This window comes from Ischnura elegans, chromosome 2 (genome assembly GCF_921293095.1).
Source record: "Ischnura elegans chromosome 2, ioIscEleg1.1, whole genome shotgun sequence".
NCBI lineage: Eukaryota > Metazoa > Arthropoda > Insecta > Odonata > Coenagrionidae > Ischnura > Ischnura elegans.
The window spans coordinates 66950141-66964070 of NC_060247.1; the positions used below are offsets into that span (position 1 = coordinate 66950141).

General features: G+C 40.2%; 1 protein-coding gene across 1 annotated transcript in view; it reads left to right on the plus strand.

The window, feature by feature from the left end:
• LOC124153901 (histone-lysine N-methyltransferase SETD1A) overlaps positions 1-13930 on the plus strand; it is a 236868-nt gene that overhangs the window by 44671 nt on the left and 178267 nt on the right. Inside the window, exon 2 of the mRNA XM_046527299.1 lies at positions 9908-10310. Within this exon, the coding sequence (XP_046383255.1) occupies positions 9908-10310 (403 nt within the window). The remainder of the gene's footprint in view (positions 1-9907; positions 10311-13930) is intronic.

A 13930-nucleotide genomic window follows, 5' to 3' on the forward strand; every position in this document is an offset into this window, starting at 1 on the left:
TTGTTTAACGAGCCCGTTGGGAATCGCTGCGCTTGATTTTGTAGCGGTTAGGACGGCGTCAACGGATGGCTTAAGGACGTTTATCGGGTGGATGCGATGGGGGTGGGTGCGGGAGGGTAGGGGGTGGTGTGAGGGAGACGCAGTGGTGAGCGGTCATGTGTGAGACTCAGGCAGACGGGTCGAGTATGAGCGAGGAGTGGTTTGCGTGCTGCTGCTGTTTTTGTCCCCACTACCTACGCTACAGCCTCCACTTCCTCTCCTCCACAACTCCTCCCTCTTCTTACCCGCTGCTGCAGACGGCTCGACTGCACTAGAATTTTCGAATCCGCCCCATGAAAGGAGATGAAATGTCGTGAGAATAGTTCACCTCCACTGGGAATCGCACATAGGATATTTGGAATCTCGGGGAATTTCGCCGACCACTAGCCAGGATTCTTAATTATATGGTTATTTTAGCCGTTTTTAATAAAATCGTATTAATCACACTCAGGACAATGAATATTCGGAATAATACCGTGAGAATTAACGTTTCCGGATTGTGTGGCATCCAGAGGTATTTGCTTCGTTGCCGGGTTGAGTAAAATCTTTACCGATAAAAAACCTGTGCACTGGTCATTTCATGTGGGTTGGAACGTACTTTTGCGGGTAAACCTACTTATCCTCTTTTTTTTATCTTTAATTCTGGAGATAATTTGTCAACCAATGACGAAAAATTCACAGAAAACCCCAACATTCGACGATCCGCAGGTATTTTTTAGTTTAACTAACATAACATCTTCTTCACTTATTTAATTTGCGGGTTGTGCCTGTGTGCGCATGATAGATGACTCACAAGTAACGGCACTAATTATCGGTCATTGACGATGGGAGACGTCATTAATTGATCACCAGCGGCAATGGGCGACTATCGACGTCCACCGTGGTAATTGAGGTGTCACGCATTTCCCGGTGCTCATAATCGATATTTGAATCCACAGATCAATGATTACGTTTGCAATCGAGGTTGGAAATCGATCTATCGAAGTCTATCTGAGATTGATAGATGAATGATTATAATCGGAATTCGGGGTTTAAAATTTATCAATCGACGTTTATCGGAGAATGAGCATATCGTAGATATTGGACGTCTGGATCCCGTCTGGTCCAGTCCAGTCTCCTACCCTCGTCCAGCTGGTAAGGTGAGGCCCAGCTTCCTCCTGAGCCATCTCTGAAGCGGCTGCCGGTCGCTAACCTTTTGTTTGGGGGCGAGAGATGCCAAGAACCGCCGACCCTTCCAAGTGTTGTCTCGCCGTCTCGCCCTCGTTTCGCCCCTGCACTGTCAAAAGCCACCTCCATCCCCCGGCCCAAAAGCTCGTAATCAAGCGGCCAAATGTGCGGGAGAGCGGTGCGAATGGCATGCCGAGCCTTTATTTCGTGATCGCCGGAGGAGAGGAAGCCGAAATGGCACGGCAGCTAAGTACCGACCACCTGGGGTCCTGGGTTCAGGGCCCGTTCACAGGAAGAATTTTTTTTTAAATCACAGCCGGATCCTTTTTTATTGCAATCACTGATGAAGTTCAACCGATTCAGGCGTGATGTAGTGGTAGTTCGACGTATTGAATTGAAAGATGTTAGCATTTTTTCACAATTATTTAATGCATATTTTAACAAGATGAAGGCTCTGTACCAGATGATGGCTCTGTGGGCCGAAACGCGTCCTACGCATTAAAATAATCGTGGAAAAGTGCAACTGCCTTTAAATTCAATAATCAATTATTGTTTACGTGCGGTTAGAAAATTTTCCTATATCATTTTTAACTTTTTATTGAAAATCCGACCCCTTTTTGAACTATAAATTGTAGCCTCGAAATTTTTCTTTTGTTACGCTCTTTCTTTTGGACTATTTTTTTGTCAGATTGACGAAATTCTTAATTTCGTTGCGAAAATATTGACTTATGACTTCAAATATTTCTTATTTTGCTAATGAGTGAGTTTTTGGCAAATCGTGGTTTTATACTCTCGTCCCGTTGCTGATACGTAGTGGACAGCCGCCAGAACTGCACTCTGGTCATCGGATAGGAATTGGCCCCCTTGCTATCATGTATTTATCTCTTGTCTTTCATTATTCGGATACCTGTTTCTCGTTATGAGGTTCTGAATCGTGCATTGTAGACTTGAAATACGTATTGATGATAGGTTTATGGAGTCAATTGAAGCAATGCAAAGTGAACGCGAACTACTTCGATTATCATATGAATTTACCGTTGCATAACAAAATAATGGAAACGACTGTACAGTAAATATTGTGTATATAAACATGAAGCAGAATCTTTTCCTCTGAGAATGGTTAAACTTTTCATTCTCTAACCAAGCTTTGACAATCGTCGCTCGGGAGTGAGAAAAAAGTTGATTCTCTAAGCCACCGATGCCGTAGTTTATTTTACTACCACTGTTATGATTTGACTTAAAAGAAGATCCATTAAACCTTAAAATAAGAGTTACAACGATCTATCTTCATATTCAGGAGGAAAAATATTTCATAGTTACCAATTTTCATGATGTGCGGTGCGGTTATTGTTTAATTTTGTCTTGCAATTGTAATGATTAAGTTCCACATTCCTTCTCTATGAATTATAAACTATCATTCACGAATACGATCACTCCCCATAAAAACTAACACGAACGCCAACAGCATTGTTTAATCTCTTCCCAAAATATTTAACGCATTTGCCATCCAGTAAATACCTGTGATGATCATCTTCTTCTATTATCTATTTACCGTCATCGTCAACTAATATCATAATCCTAAGCCATCCGTACCCTGGTTTTATTGATTTTTGAATATTTACCCGGAATATATTCATTGATATGTTTCCTGAGTTATACATTCCCAGGAGTTATATATGTCGGGATGTTTCAGGAGGAATCTGCAGTATTTCAGGAAGTGGTTGGCGAGAAAATTTAAAGTACTTTTTGTCCATAAACTTAGGATCACAACTTCTTAGTTATTGAGCTATGAAAACGCAAACTTTTTTTTGATGTATTTTGCATATACCACGAAAACGGTTTTTCTTGGGTAAATAAAATGTCGATAACTAAGAAAAACCTATAACATGGTAACTGTTCGGTGCGTCAAAAAACATTCATGTTGCCTTAGATCAGTAAGTAAGGAGTTGCGACCCCACATTCATGGATAAAAAAAGGCCTAATGTGTTCTCTCATACCACCTCCTGAAGTGTTACAGATTCCTCCTGAAACACCCTGTATATTAGTAGTAGGTTTGGGGTCACTGGTGCGTCCACAACTAAGGTCATTAGCATCAAGTGCAATCAAATAGCAACATAAGCATATACTATATTTTCAATTAGAATATATAAGAATATGGAGAATATTAGAATGTTTTATTTATTAGAATATTTTTTCCGTGTACATTATGTTACAATTAGAATGTACAGTTTATGAGAATAGCTGTATTTTAACGGCGTTTGTTTCAAATATTCCCCCATTCCCAAGTACCCCATTCCTGCCGATTTCTCAATATTTACCAACACTGACTCAATGCGGAAGTCTGGGATGGGTGTGTACGTATGGTTGGCATTCTTTCTCCCGGCCAGAGGATGGGACCACCTCCGGAGGAACGCGGCTGTGAGTGGGGGCAACCGTCCCGCCCGTCCTGCGAAGTGGTCCTCCCTCAGCATTTCTGCCTCTCCACCCCGTGGTTTCGATCGGAAGTCATTTTCGGGGAATTCCCCTCTCTCCTCCCCAACTCTTCTTCCGAATGTACCGCTTCACCCGCCTCATTCCTCTTCCACCTCCTCGTCACTCTAAATGGCGCCAATCATAAGGCTATTCTTCTTTTCTGTCATCATTAATGTCATTTCTTCCTCCACTTAATTCCTCTAGCCCTAGCACGTTATTGCAGGTGAAACCCAGAGATCGAGATTACCTGAGTTATCTTCTAAAATAATATCATGTAAAATGCGAGGCACCATGTGGTGGATGTTATTAATATTAGTTAAATGAAAAATTGCAACATTTCTACGGGATTTATTCGAACAATTCGCGTTTCATTGGTACAGCAACATTATTAAATGCTACATCTGCAGCAGTTCTTCCTTAAATATGTCCTAGTGCTGGAGGGGAGGGAGTAAGACCCTTGATATCTCCACTTTCCGACACCCCAACCCCGTCCCTCTTATCCCCTCTCTTTAAGCATTAGGACATATTTTAGGGAGACCTTTACAGCACAAGTCCCCCTTGGCTATGTCATAGTAACAATGAAACGTGTCGAGATCGAATAAATCCTTTGGAAATATTGCAATGTTTCTTTTAACTAATGTTTATTCTGAAATAATAATTAATAGGTTATTCTGTCCTTATTTATTCGATCCGGAGTTTGAGTTGTCTTGCCTCACGGGTGCAAACACCTTCTTTAGTCTGGGATGAGATCTACCCACACCTGCTCAAACCAACCTTTGTGTTGAATCTCTGGGAGGGACACGAAAAACGTTATTAATTGCCAATAATTAAGTCTATTTATATCGGCTTGATTATAGAAATTCGGCTAAATTAATCAAGAAAAATAATAGAATTAAATTTCTTTTTTCTATTTCTCCTGTTGAATATCTTCAGCCAATAAAATGATAGAACTTCAGCTCGGTCAATGTTTTATTAGACCAATCGTAAGGGAGAGAGATACTCGTTTTAGGGAACGTCACCCTTACAAGAGGCCGTGTCCCCTGAAAATGACCGTATCGCTGAACAATTTCGCCAATCCGAGGGTATTTTTGACCACCGGAACACCTCGACCACAGTCGATCTACGTGTTGCGGTTCGTGGCGAGCTGCCGTAGAAGTTCCGTGATTTTTTGTTTTCCTCGGAAGGAGATGCGAATGGTCTCCCATCCCTGTGCCTCCCTGCCCACAGCCGACCAACCAAACAACCCCTTTCCTGCGTCATACTACCCCACGGGCTGGCATTCCCAATTGCCATCTCCACCCCTCCCCATTCGCCGCGTGGCCCATCCTCTGCGACCGGGAGTCGCTCCCCCAATCAACTAGAAACGGTGCCGTTCCGAGAATTTTCATTTCCAGTTCAGAGCGACATATTTCTCTTCCTCCCCACGGGCCTCCTCAGTTCTTCACATCCTCTCCCTTCCCCCTCCCCTCCACCTTCCACCTCTTTTCTTCCCCCCCCCCCCACCTTCCTGAAATCCAGATCCATCTTCTCTCCCTCTCAGGTGCCTCTGGGTGAGGTTTTATCTATCTCGGCAGGTGGCTTGCTGCTCGTGAATTTTGCGATATGAACTCCTGGCGGGAGCTCCATCCGTAGTTTTTAAATGATACGTAAATGCAATACAGTATAACCTGGTTATTAACTCCATTTAAGGGACCACACATTTATTGACGCTATATCAGAGTCACACTATAAAAGGGTTATTTAACTTATTAATCAATATTAATATATTATTTGGATTTCCTTAAATATTGTTAAAAATAGGTATTTTCTTATGACATTTTTCTAACAATTCTAATTTCGAGCATTGCGAATAATTTCGAATTGCTGCTTACTATTAGTAAAAATGTCGTGTAGTTTTTTTTATAGCTTTTTTAGTAGCAACAGGGTAGTTTTTTAAATGAAAGTCTGAAAAATTGCCGTTGAAATGACGTAGCATTGGGTCCAGCAAAATCATTTGTTGCCGATTAGAATATTTTGTGCTGTCTTTGCTTGATATCTATGGGTGATTTTAAAACTGAGACATCATCTTGTTACCATTTGATATGTTACGCGAGGTTCAATGATTAAGATTCGATGATTGAAAATGTAGCAGTAGTGTTTATTTTTTTCTTCATTCTCGGCCACTTGATTCACTTAATCCGTCGCCGTTAATTACTTCTTATCAGTAGTTGTGTATTTAAACGAGTGACACAATGGAATCTTGAGTTGTGTATCATTTTAGGCTAACTTACTCGATTAAATGATAGCAGTGTGATATAACCTGGTTTTCGTAGACTGCACACGTGTAAATTTGGGATGCGATCGATAAAAATCTTTATCCAGTAATATCTGGCCTAATTACGTGATCTGTGACTGTCGGTTAGAATGGAGGGTTTTAAAAAAATAAGCAAAGCTACAAAGATTATGAAAGGGACACAGTATTCAACAGGGAATTTTATTTCATATCTGTGCCCTTTCTAATTTGCACGAACTTCAGCGATGAAATTAGGTATAATTAGATCTTGTCTTTAGATGCATCATTGATCGAGAACTTATGCAATCTATCCCTGCAGGTCTGATCTAAATTCAAGATTAATCAGGCTAATCGTTCAAATGTTATACCAATCTTGGCCCGTAGTGCTCTGAATTAAAATTAATGAAACTTTATCTCTGACTGTCCCAGGACAATCAATGTGCAGTTAAGAAAACCAAATTAAATTAGAATAAAATCCGAGGATTCAAACGTGATGGAGTGGAATTTTACCGTATCAAAAATGACTTGTAATTTTCCACGATTATAAAATTCTAAAACGACCTAGGCTTCATTGTAACTACATTATTGATCGTGAAGATGGCTACAAGATTGACCCTGAATATGATGTAGTAACATTGAAACCTAGGTCGTAATACAATTTGTAATCGTGGAAAGTTGCAGCATTTAAATAAATTAAACTTGTATAATTAGTCCTGTTCATGGTGGAAAAACTTCCTTCTGTTAATCCTCAAACCGAAGATAAGTTTTGTTGAAATTGCCAGATGTGTGCTATGTGTGTTGAGAATCAGTCGCTCAAATGCGACGCCCTTTTCAATTGTCTATCCAGTATTTATATTCGCGTATACTCCCCGATAACCTGGCCAGGATGGAGTTCGACTCAGCGGCGGAAGTGGGAACTGGTTCGCGATAGTCTATTACTTTGATGCGTGTCGACGACGGAATCGTATCGGTCGACTTAAAACCGCGGTGGTGGAGGAAGCTACCCCAGCCTATGCGAAATTTCCACAATACTTGCCTGGGTGTTCGACTTTATGAGACTTTTTTGTATAAAATTAAAAAAAGCGCATTACCTTCTTCATTTTTCAGCTGAATGAATAACAAATAAAAAATCTTATTACAATTGTTTAAGGACTGTTATATTCTTCCACAAAGATTCATCTCTACAAGTTTGATAATATATGAAAATTCTAATGACGGTTGTTGTGAAAAGAAAACTTATCTGCTAACAATATTCCTGTACATACTAATATATTCGTTGCTCTTTGAAACCTACCTTTACGACGGGAATATTAGCAGTAGGATGCATATGATAAATAGGACGTAAGTGTGATGAAGTTATTTACCAATTTTCTATTACACATGCTACAACATTTGTGGTGCAATTGAAATCGGTATTTAAAATTTTCAAGCAATTTTTATTATTGCAAAAATTAAGTGTAGGGGTGAGTGTTGTCCCTGGAACATACCGTGCCTCAAGGATTTTCTCTAGGGATGTCCAAACGCGATTTTGACCCTCTGTGACCACTAAAACACTATGCTCCTTCTACATGGCGTTTCAGTGATGAAAAGTATAAGCGAAATAGATAATCAATCAGTATGTTTCTAGTGGCTCATGATTAGTGACAATCTGAATTGCTAAGATAAAGATTCCGTTTTTGAGTGGATCGATACTTAATTAACGTCAACATATTCAGTCTCGTCTTATGTCAACATTGATCCCCCTAATCTTTGGTTTACATCAGATCTCTCTCTATAGTATCTCTACTACTCTTCTTTTGATAGTCTCCAAATATTGAAGACTTATTTTGAAGCATCCAAGCATGATTGGTGGAGAAAATATTGATGAACACCATTGTCAAAGGAAGGCTATAATGAAAAATTCCAGGGTATATTTTTAAGACCGGCCTGTGTTTCTAAAAAAAATGCTCATACTTAAAAGTTATCTTAATATTGGAAATGATTTTCTAAAGGCTAGGTCTTCCAACTTAAGTTACTAAAGATTTTTTGATAATTTATTATTTACTTAAGTATTTTGCGATAATTTTTTATGTCAGACTAACTTTTCATTCTACTTGCTTTTAAGTTAAATAATGTAAAGTTTCTGTGAACTGCCAGTTGTACATGTGTAATCATCACATGTTTGGTCACCATTTATTTTTATTTTCGCTACTTTTTGCGGGTATAATTTTTCCTTACGGGTGTTACTTTAATCAAGAAGAGGATATTTAAGAACTTATCCTACGAATTTTTTAAATAGCGGATAGTACCAAACAGCTCTTAGTGAAGGTTATTGTTCAAACAGTTAAGTCGTAATTAATTTAGTATTGAAGTGCAAATTCGCCAAACTTGAGGCATAGGTGTGCCTAAAATGCGTCTAAAAGCCGTCGATGATCGACGTTTGTTGTGAAACGGTTTGAGTTAGTGAGTGAAGTGGAGGGAATATGCATTTAGACGATAAAGAAGTATTAGAAACAGGGAAAAAACTAGAATCATTGTCCGCGTATGCTTGCCCAAGATGGATTGGGTATAATGTTGGAGAAATTACCGTGTTGAGAAGGGAAGATATAGAGAGAACATCACTGTATTATTGGAACAATGGGTGATAATCATTGGAAGTATTACCCAGTCCATTAACTGGATTATTGTCTGCAAATTGTAATTGGATGATTACGCATTGTTGTAAGATTAAAGAGGGCTAGACCATTTGAAGTGTTTGATCTTTGTGGTCGTCCCTTATGCTTTTTTTGTGTTTGTGCGTGTGTATTAAGCTACTCTCGTACAAGTCAACTTAAGGAGTCGATGCCTCACAGGTAGTACGGATCCAGTGAAATGGATTTGATCGTCATGTTTTAGCTCAATTAGTGAAGGATTTACCGCAGAGTATATTTACGGCGGAACAACCTCGAAGCACTCTCAATCTAGGACTTTGGAGCTATTGGTCCACCTCAGGCTTATACTCGTTAATCCGAGAATAATTTGTGTAATCACGCAATGCGATCAGTGAGCATTGGTCCGCAGAAAGAATTATCAGCCAGATGCTCTTTGTTCACCTCAGAGTGCGTGTTGTTTTGTTCCATTGGGGAATTGCTTTGTTGCCATACTAACAAGCCAGGGGTAGGTATATTGCCCTTGAAAATTGATTGTCTTTGCCTTTGTATGAAATATTTCCCGGCCTCGGTGGCGGCGGGGTAAAGTTCTCGCATGACGAACAGGAGGTCGCGGGTTCGAGTCCCGCGTGGGTAATTTACCCCTATCCAGGGCATGGTTGTTTGTGAACGCTAAATTGTTAACATATTAATAACTCCGATGGAAAAGGCCGTGTAGAGCTGTTTTCGGTGGTATGGAAATAAATAAAAATTGCTTTCATGTTAGGTATAATTTTAATGTTATGTAAAGGAACATGTTATTACGACAGCCGAGAAAATCGGCTGATTTTTTTGGTCGTATTCATCGCGTGTATAAATGAATGAATTCATATATTTTTTATTTTATTATGCCTTAGGTAACCCTTAAAACAAATTGGACCAGTGCGTTTAAATTTGTAAGCACTCTAGGTAGTTGCACCTGTCGAAATAAACTGTTGAATTATGAGGCCAGAGTGGTATTGAAAATAGTACAAAATATGTTAACCCTTTCTAACCCACTGTTTCTTCTAAGGAAAATCAACTTTGAAGATATGACTCTTAAAAATGTGTACTTTACATACTCAAGCATTTATATTATGGCAGCTACATATTTGAACAAAACATAACTCTTAGTTCAGCCTTATTTTTAATAGAGCTGATTAGGCACCCATTTTGTACGACGGTCCATCAGATTTGATTTTGCTTGGAAATTACATAAGGTTGGGAAGAATTAATAATAATAATAATCATGATAATGTGGTAATTAGGGTGAATATATTATTTATTCCCTCTTATTTCCTCTTTTGAACAGGCGCAGGGGATGGCATTGGCTTTGGCGAACAGCAGCAGCAGCCCTCCGGCGGGGGCGGCGGCGAGCGGCCTGCCCCCGACCTCCGCCGCCGCCGCCTCCCTCTCGCCCCCGTCCTCGGCAGCCCGTTCGCCTGCCTCCCCGCCCCCACCGCCCCCGGGCGCCAAGCACTCCTCGCCCCGTCCCTCGTCTGCCGCCGCCGATTCTCCACCCCCGCCACCCTCCGCCTCTACGCCCCCCTCCACCCCCGGCGAGGCATCCTTCACCCCAGGGGGAGGCGCGAAGGGCGCCGGGGAGTTCTCCACGCCCCTGGAAGCACCCACGGCGGCCCTCGGAGGGCCTTCGCTCAAGGAGAGGATCTCGGCGGCGTCGGCGGCAGGGGGCCTCGGAAAGAGCCCGCAGTCCGGTGAGTGAAACGTTACTTTTATCGAATCAGCAACTCATATATATTTTTAACAAATCGTATTCATTGCAAAAAAAAGCCCTGAAGAAGGTATAAAAATATACCGAAACGTTGACCACTTTTTGCATTTAATTCTTAAAGACATACTCTCTAGGACTAATCGGCGTTTACTTTTATCTATCTCACGTGCACCTTCGTAATCCATTTGTTCTGTGCTGCGGTGGAAACTTGCATCATCAGTATTTTGTGTTATTTTTTGGGCTAATACCCTTTAAATTGTTTTACCTATCTGTTGCATAGTTAGTTACTATTAAATTTTCGCTGTTTTTCATGTAAAATTCACTTAATCTCTTACATGAATTTCGCAAGTAGGTACTTGTATCGACATAAATCGAAAATGTTGATAATAAAATTAATGGAATTGATGAAATTTATTTGCTGCCTATTGCAATTGGCATTATGCAAAGTTAGCGGTGCGATAATATTAATTTATGGTACATTGATGACACATTTAGACGATTTAGAAACACAATGACAATGAAAAAGGCATGTATAGATAATATAAATAATCTAAAAAATAGTTTTATAATTTACTTTGGAAAACTTGTGTATTTCATGGGTTAAGAGGAAAGAATTAATGACTGAAAAGGAAATAGTGGTGGAAAGATTTTATCGAATTCGTAACCCAAATCAGCATAACACGGAAAACTAAAACGTCATTCAGGATTTAGCGATCTTTTCAAAAAACAAAACCGTTTATTATGCTTGGCTTTGGGAGTTATGTTTTTCAGCGAATCATTGCCGTATTAACTAATGTCATTGTTTTTCCCCTAATTCCCTAGTGATGATCTCTCCCGTGTGGCGGTTTTCCGGGAAATTCGGGAAGGCCGCGCATTATATCGGTTTAGGGAGGGGTGCATGCGAAGTGTGTGTGGGGGGGGGGGGAAGGGTTTATAATGCGACCATACCCAACCACATACGGATGAAAAGTGGCCAGAAAGAGAGAATAACAGCCGCGCGTATTATCGGCGGGTAAAATCGAGAGAGCGAAAGAGGCTGACTGAGTAGTGCCTGTGGGGGTGAGCGTGGTAGGGATAAACGTGTTGTATCCTGGCGCTTGGGATAGGAGGTTTTTCTCGCTGAGAAGAGGAAGTTGTTCGGAGCCGCGGAGCGGGCACCAAAGAGGCACAAAGTGGCGAGATTTCCTTGTTGCTGGAGGTATAAGTCCCGCTCACAACGTTTTGCATTGACTTAACTCGGCGTTACTGGGGATAGTATATATTTGAGTGGAAAGTCTGCTCTTTTTCCACAACTTAATGCGGCGTAAATCTACTTTCCTTTGTTATTAATTAAGTTGACTCAAATTTTCGCACAATTTGTGCTTTTCGGGGGACTCCGTGAAGTTATCGCCGTGGCTAGTCCCGTTATAATTGAATGAGTTGATTCAACTTTCTCTTAAAGAGATTCTATCGTAACTGAACAATTCAATACAAATATCTTTACAATATTGGATAGAAGAAAGGATTAAAGAGATGTTTTCATGTCAACATACGGGTTTTAGAATGTGACATTTCAATAATCAAAGGCTTGGTTAAGCTTAATGAGCAGGTATTCGCGCAACTCTGGTACAACTAACATGATGTCTCCAATTACAGTATTCATTCTAAAATTATTCAGAAAGTAGTGTGATGACAAGCCTACGTTTTAGTTTTACCATGAATATCTTGCTGTAATGAAATCAGTGGCTGTCCTTTGCGATAAGAACGTTTTAAATCTAGTTATCTTCAACATTTTCGTATCTAACTAACATTATCCTAATATCTCATGTATATTCATATTCCATTTTTCAAACGCAGTTTCGGAAAAATGAGCAATAATTGGGCTTGGAAAGTATTTTTCAATACGAAAATTTTGAATTTTCATGACGCATATTGAAAATGTACTGGTGATGAAAAATTGAACTTTCTGAAAATTATTTCGCGATTTATGCGCGATCTGATTCGTAATTGGTGGTACGTTAACACTCTTCGATCTGGGTCAAAATGAGACAAGTTGCGCCAAGTTAAGTCATAGCGAGATAAGCAATCCTGGCTGTAGCGACTTCGCGTCGGCTTCGCCTCGGAGGATGAAGGGAGACGGGGGTTTTGCACTACTCCTTAATCCCTTCCTAATGAACCTGAAAATCCCAAGGTGGATCGCAGCGTCTGCGATGTTTTGGAGTGGCATCGCGAGGTGGATATGCGCTATGTGCACCTTTGGGGAGGAAGGGTTTTTCAGCGGTGCAAGGAAAGAAGGCGTTGGAGGATATACGATACGCGGGGGGTTGATCCGGTGAGTTTTGGGTTGAAATTTAAGGATTGTGTCTTGCTCATACTCTTCGCCAGGTACTCCTCGATCCGTATTGAACACCGCGACATATAAAGGAAGGTCTTCAGAATGAAGATTTATGACGGGATGATTGGTGCTGAGGTGGTAAGATGAGGTATGAGAAAAAATACTCGCAGAAGCTTCTGTGGCGAACACAATTATATCGATGGCTAAGTTCGAACAACACGTATGGCAAAAATAGCAGATATTCAGGAGAGCAAAAAAATATTAATATATGTTACTTGCACACTGAAATTAAAAACCAAAAGTTCATGAAGTTGAAAAAGAAGCATTAATTTGTTAACAAATGGTTGTTTTTTGCTTGTATTTTATTTTTTCATGTTATCACGCTTTGTTTAAGATACTTATTTCAAACCGGCCGAATTTGAGGTACGTGTTAGCCATCGATATGACAGTACCTACGCTTGGTTGCGCGTCCGTACTGATTTATTTCTACTTGGTCCTAGTTTAATTTTCTTGTATCATTGGTTTACGGGAGCGGTACACACACGTTCGTATTTCATTCTCTGTGACATCTTGACCGTGGCTTTTTCTCACAATTAGCGTCAATGCAGTGGGCAGAAAATAGTCTTCTGCTATGTAGAAAGATGTACTTGTGAAATGCAATGGGTCTACTTTTTTATTGTGACATCTGGATGACAGCTGCTTATCAAAATCGGTGGCGAAGCTGCCAGAAAAACGTCTTCTTCTTTAAAATGCCTAAGTATGTGTAAAAAAATTACGCATGCTCACCGAATGGTTTGGAGGACATGATGGGGAGGCCCTCTAAAAATTATAATTCTCATAACGGGATATTATGCCCTTTGGGGTCATAAGTGTCCGGATAAATATAGATTTTGAGTCATTAACCCTAGGGTACTTTAAATCGCTAGCTTAGAGGAGAAGGAGAAGTATTGAAATATGCTTTAGTGAGATGAAAAGACGCATGCTATATTTAAAACCTAAATTTGCCTAAGGAGATATTGATTTGCAATCTGTTTATAGTTGCATAGGCATGGGTTTTTTTCTAAGGCGAAACACCCTGTTACTCATGGATGACTTATGATGTATCACACGTATTCTCGTTTTTATCTTTTAGATATACTTTCATTTTCTCTTATATAATGGCTGTGCATGAAAATACGCTGAATTTGTGCTGATATGAAAATTTTATCGAAATAATCCGGCCAATAAAGGTTTGAATTACTGATGGTGGGATTGTTTGCCACACGATTTTAATCATCTAATCTGGCTTT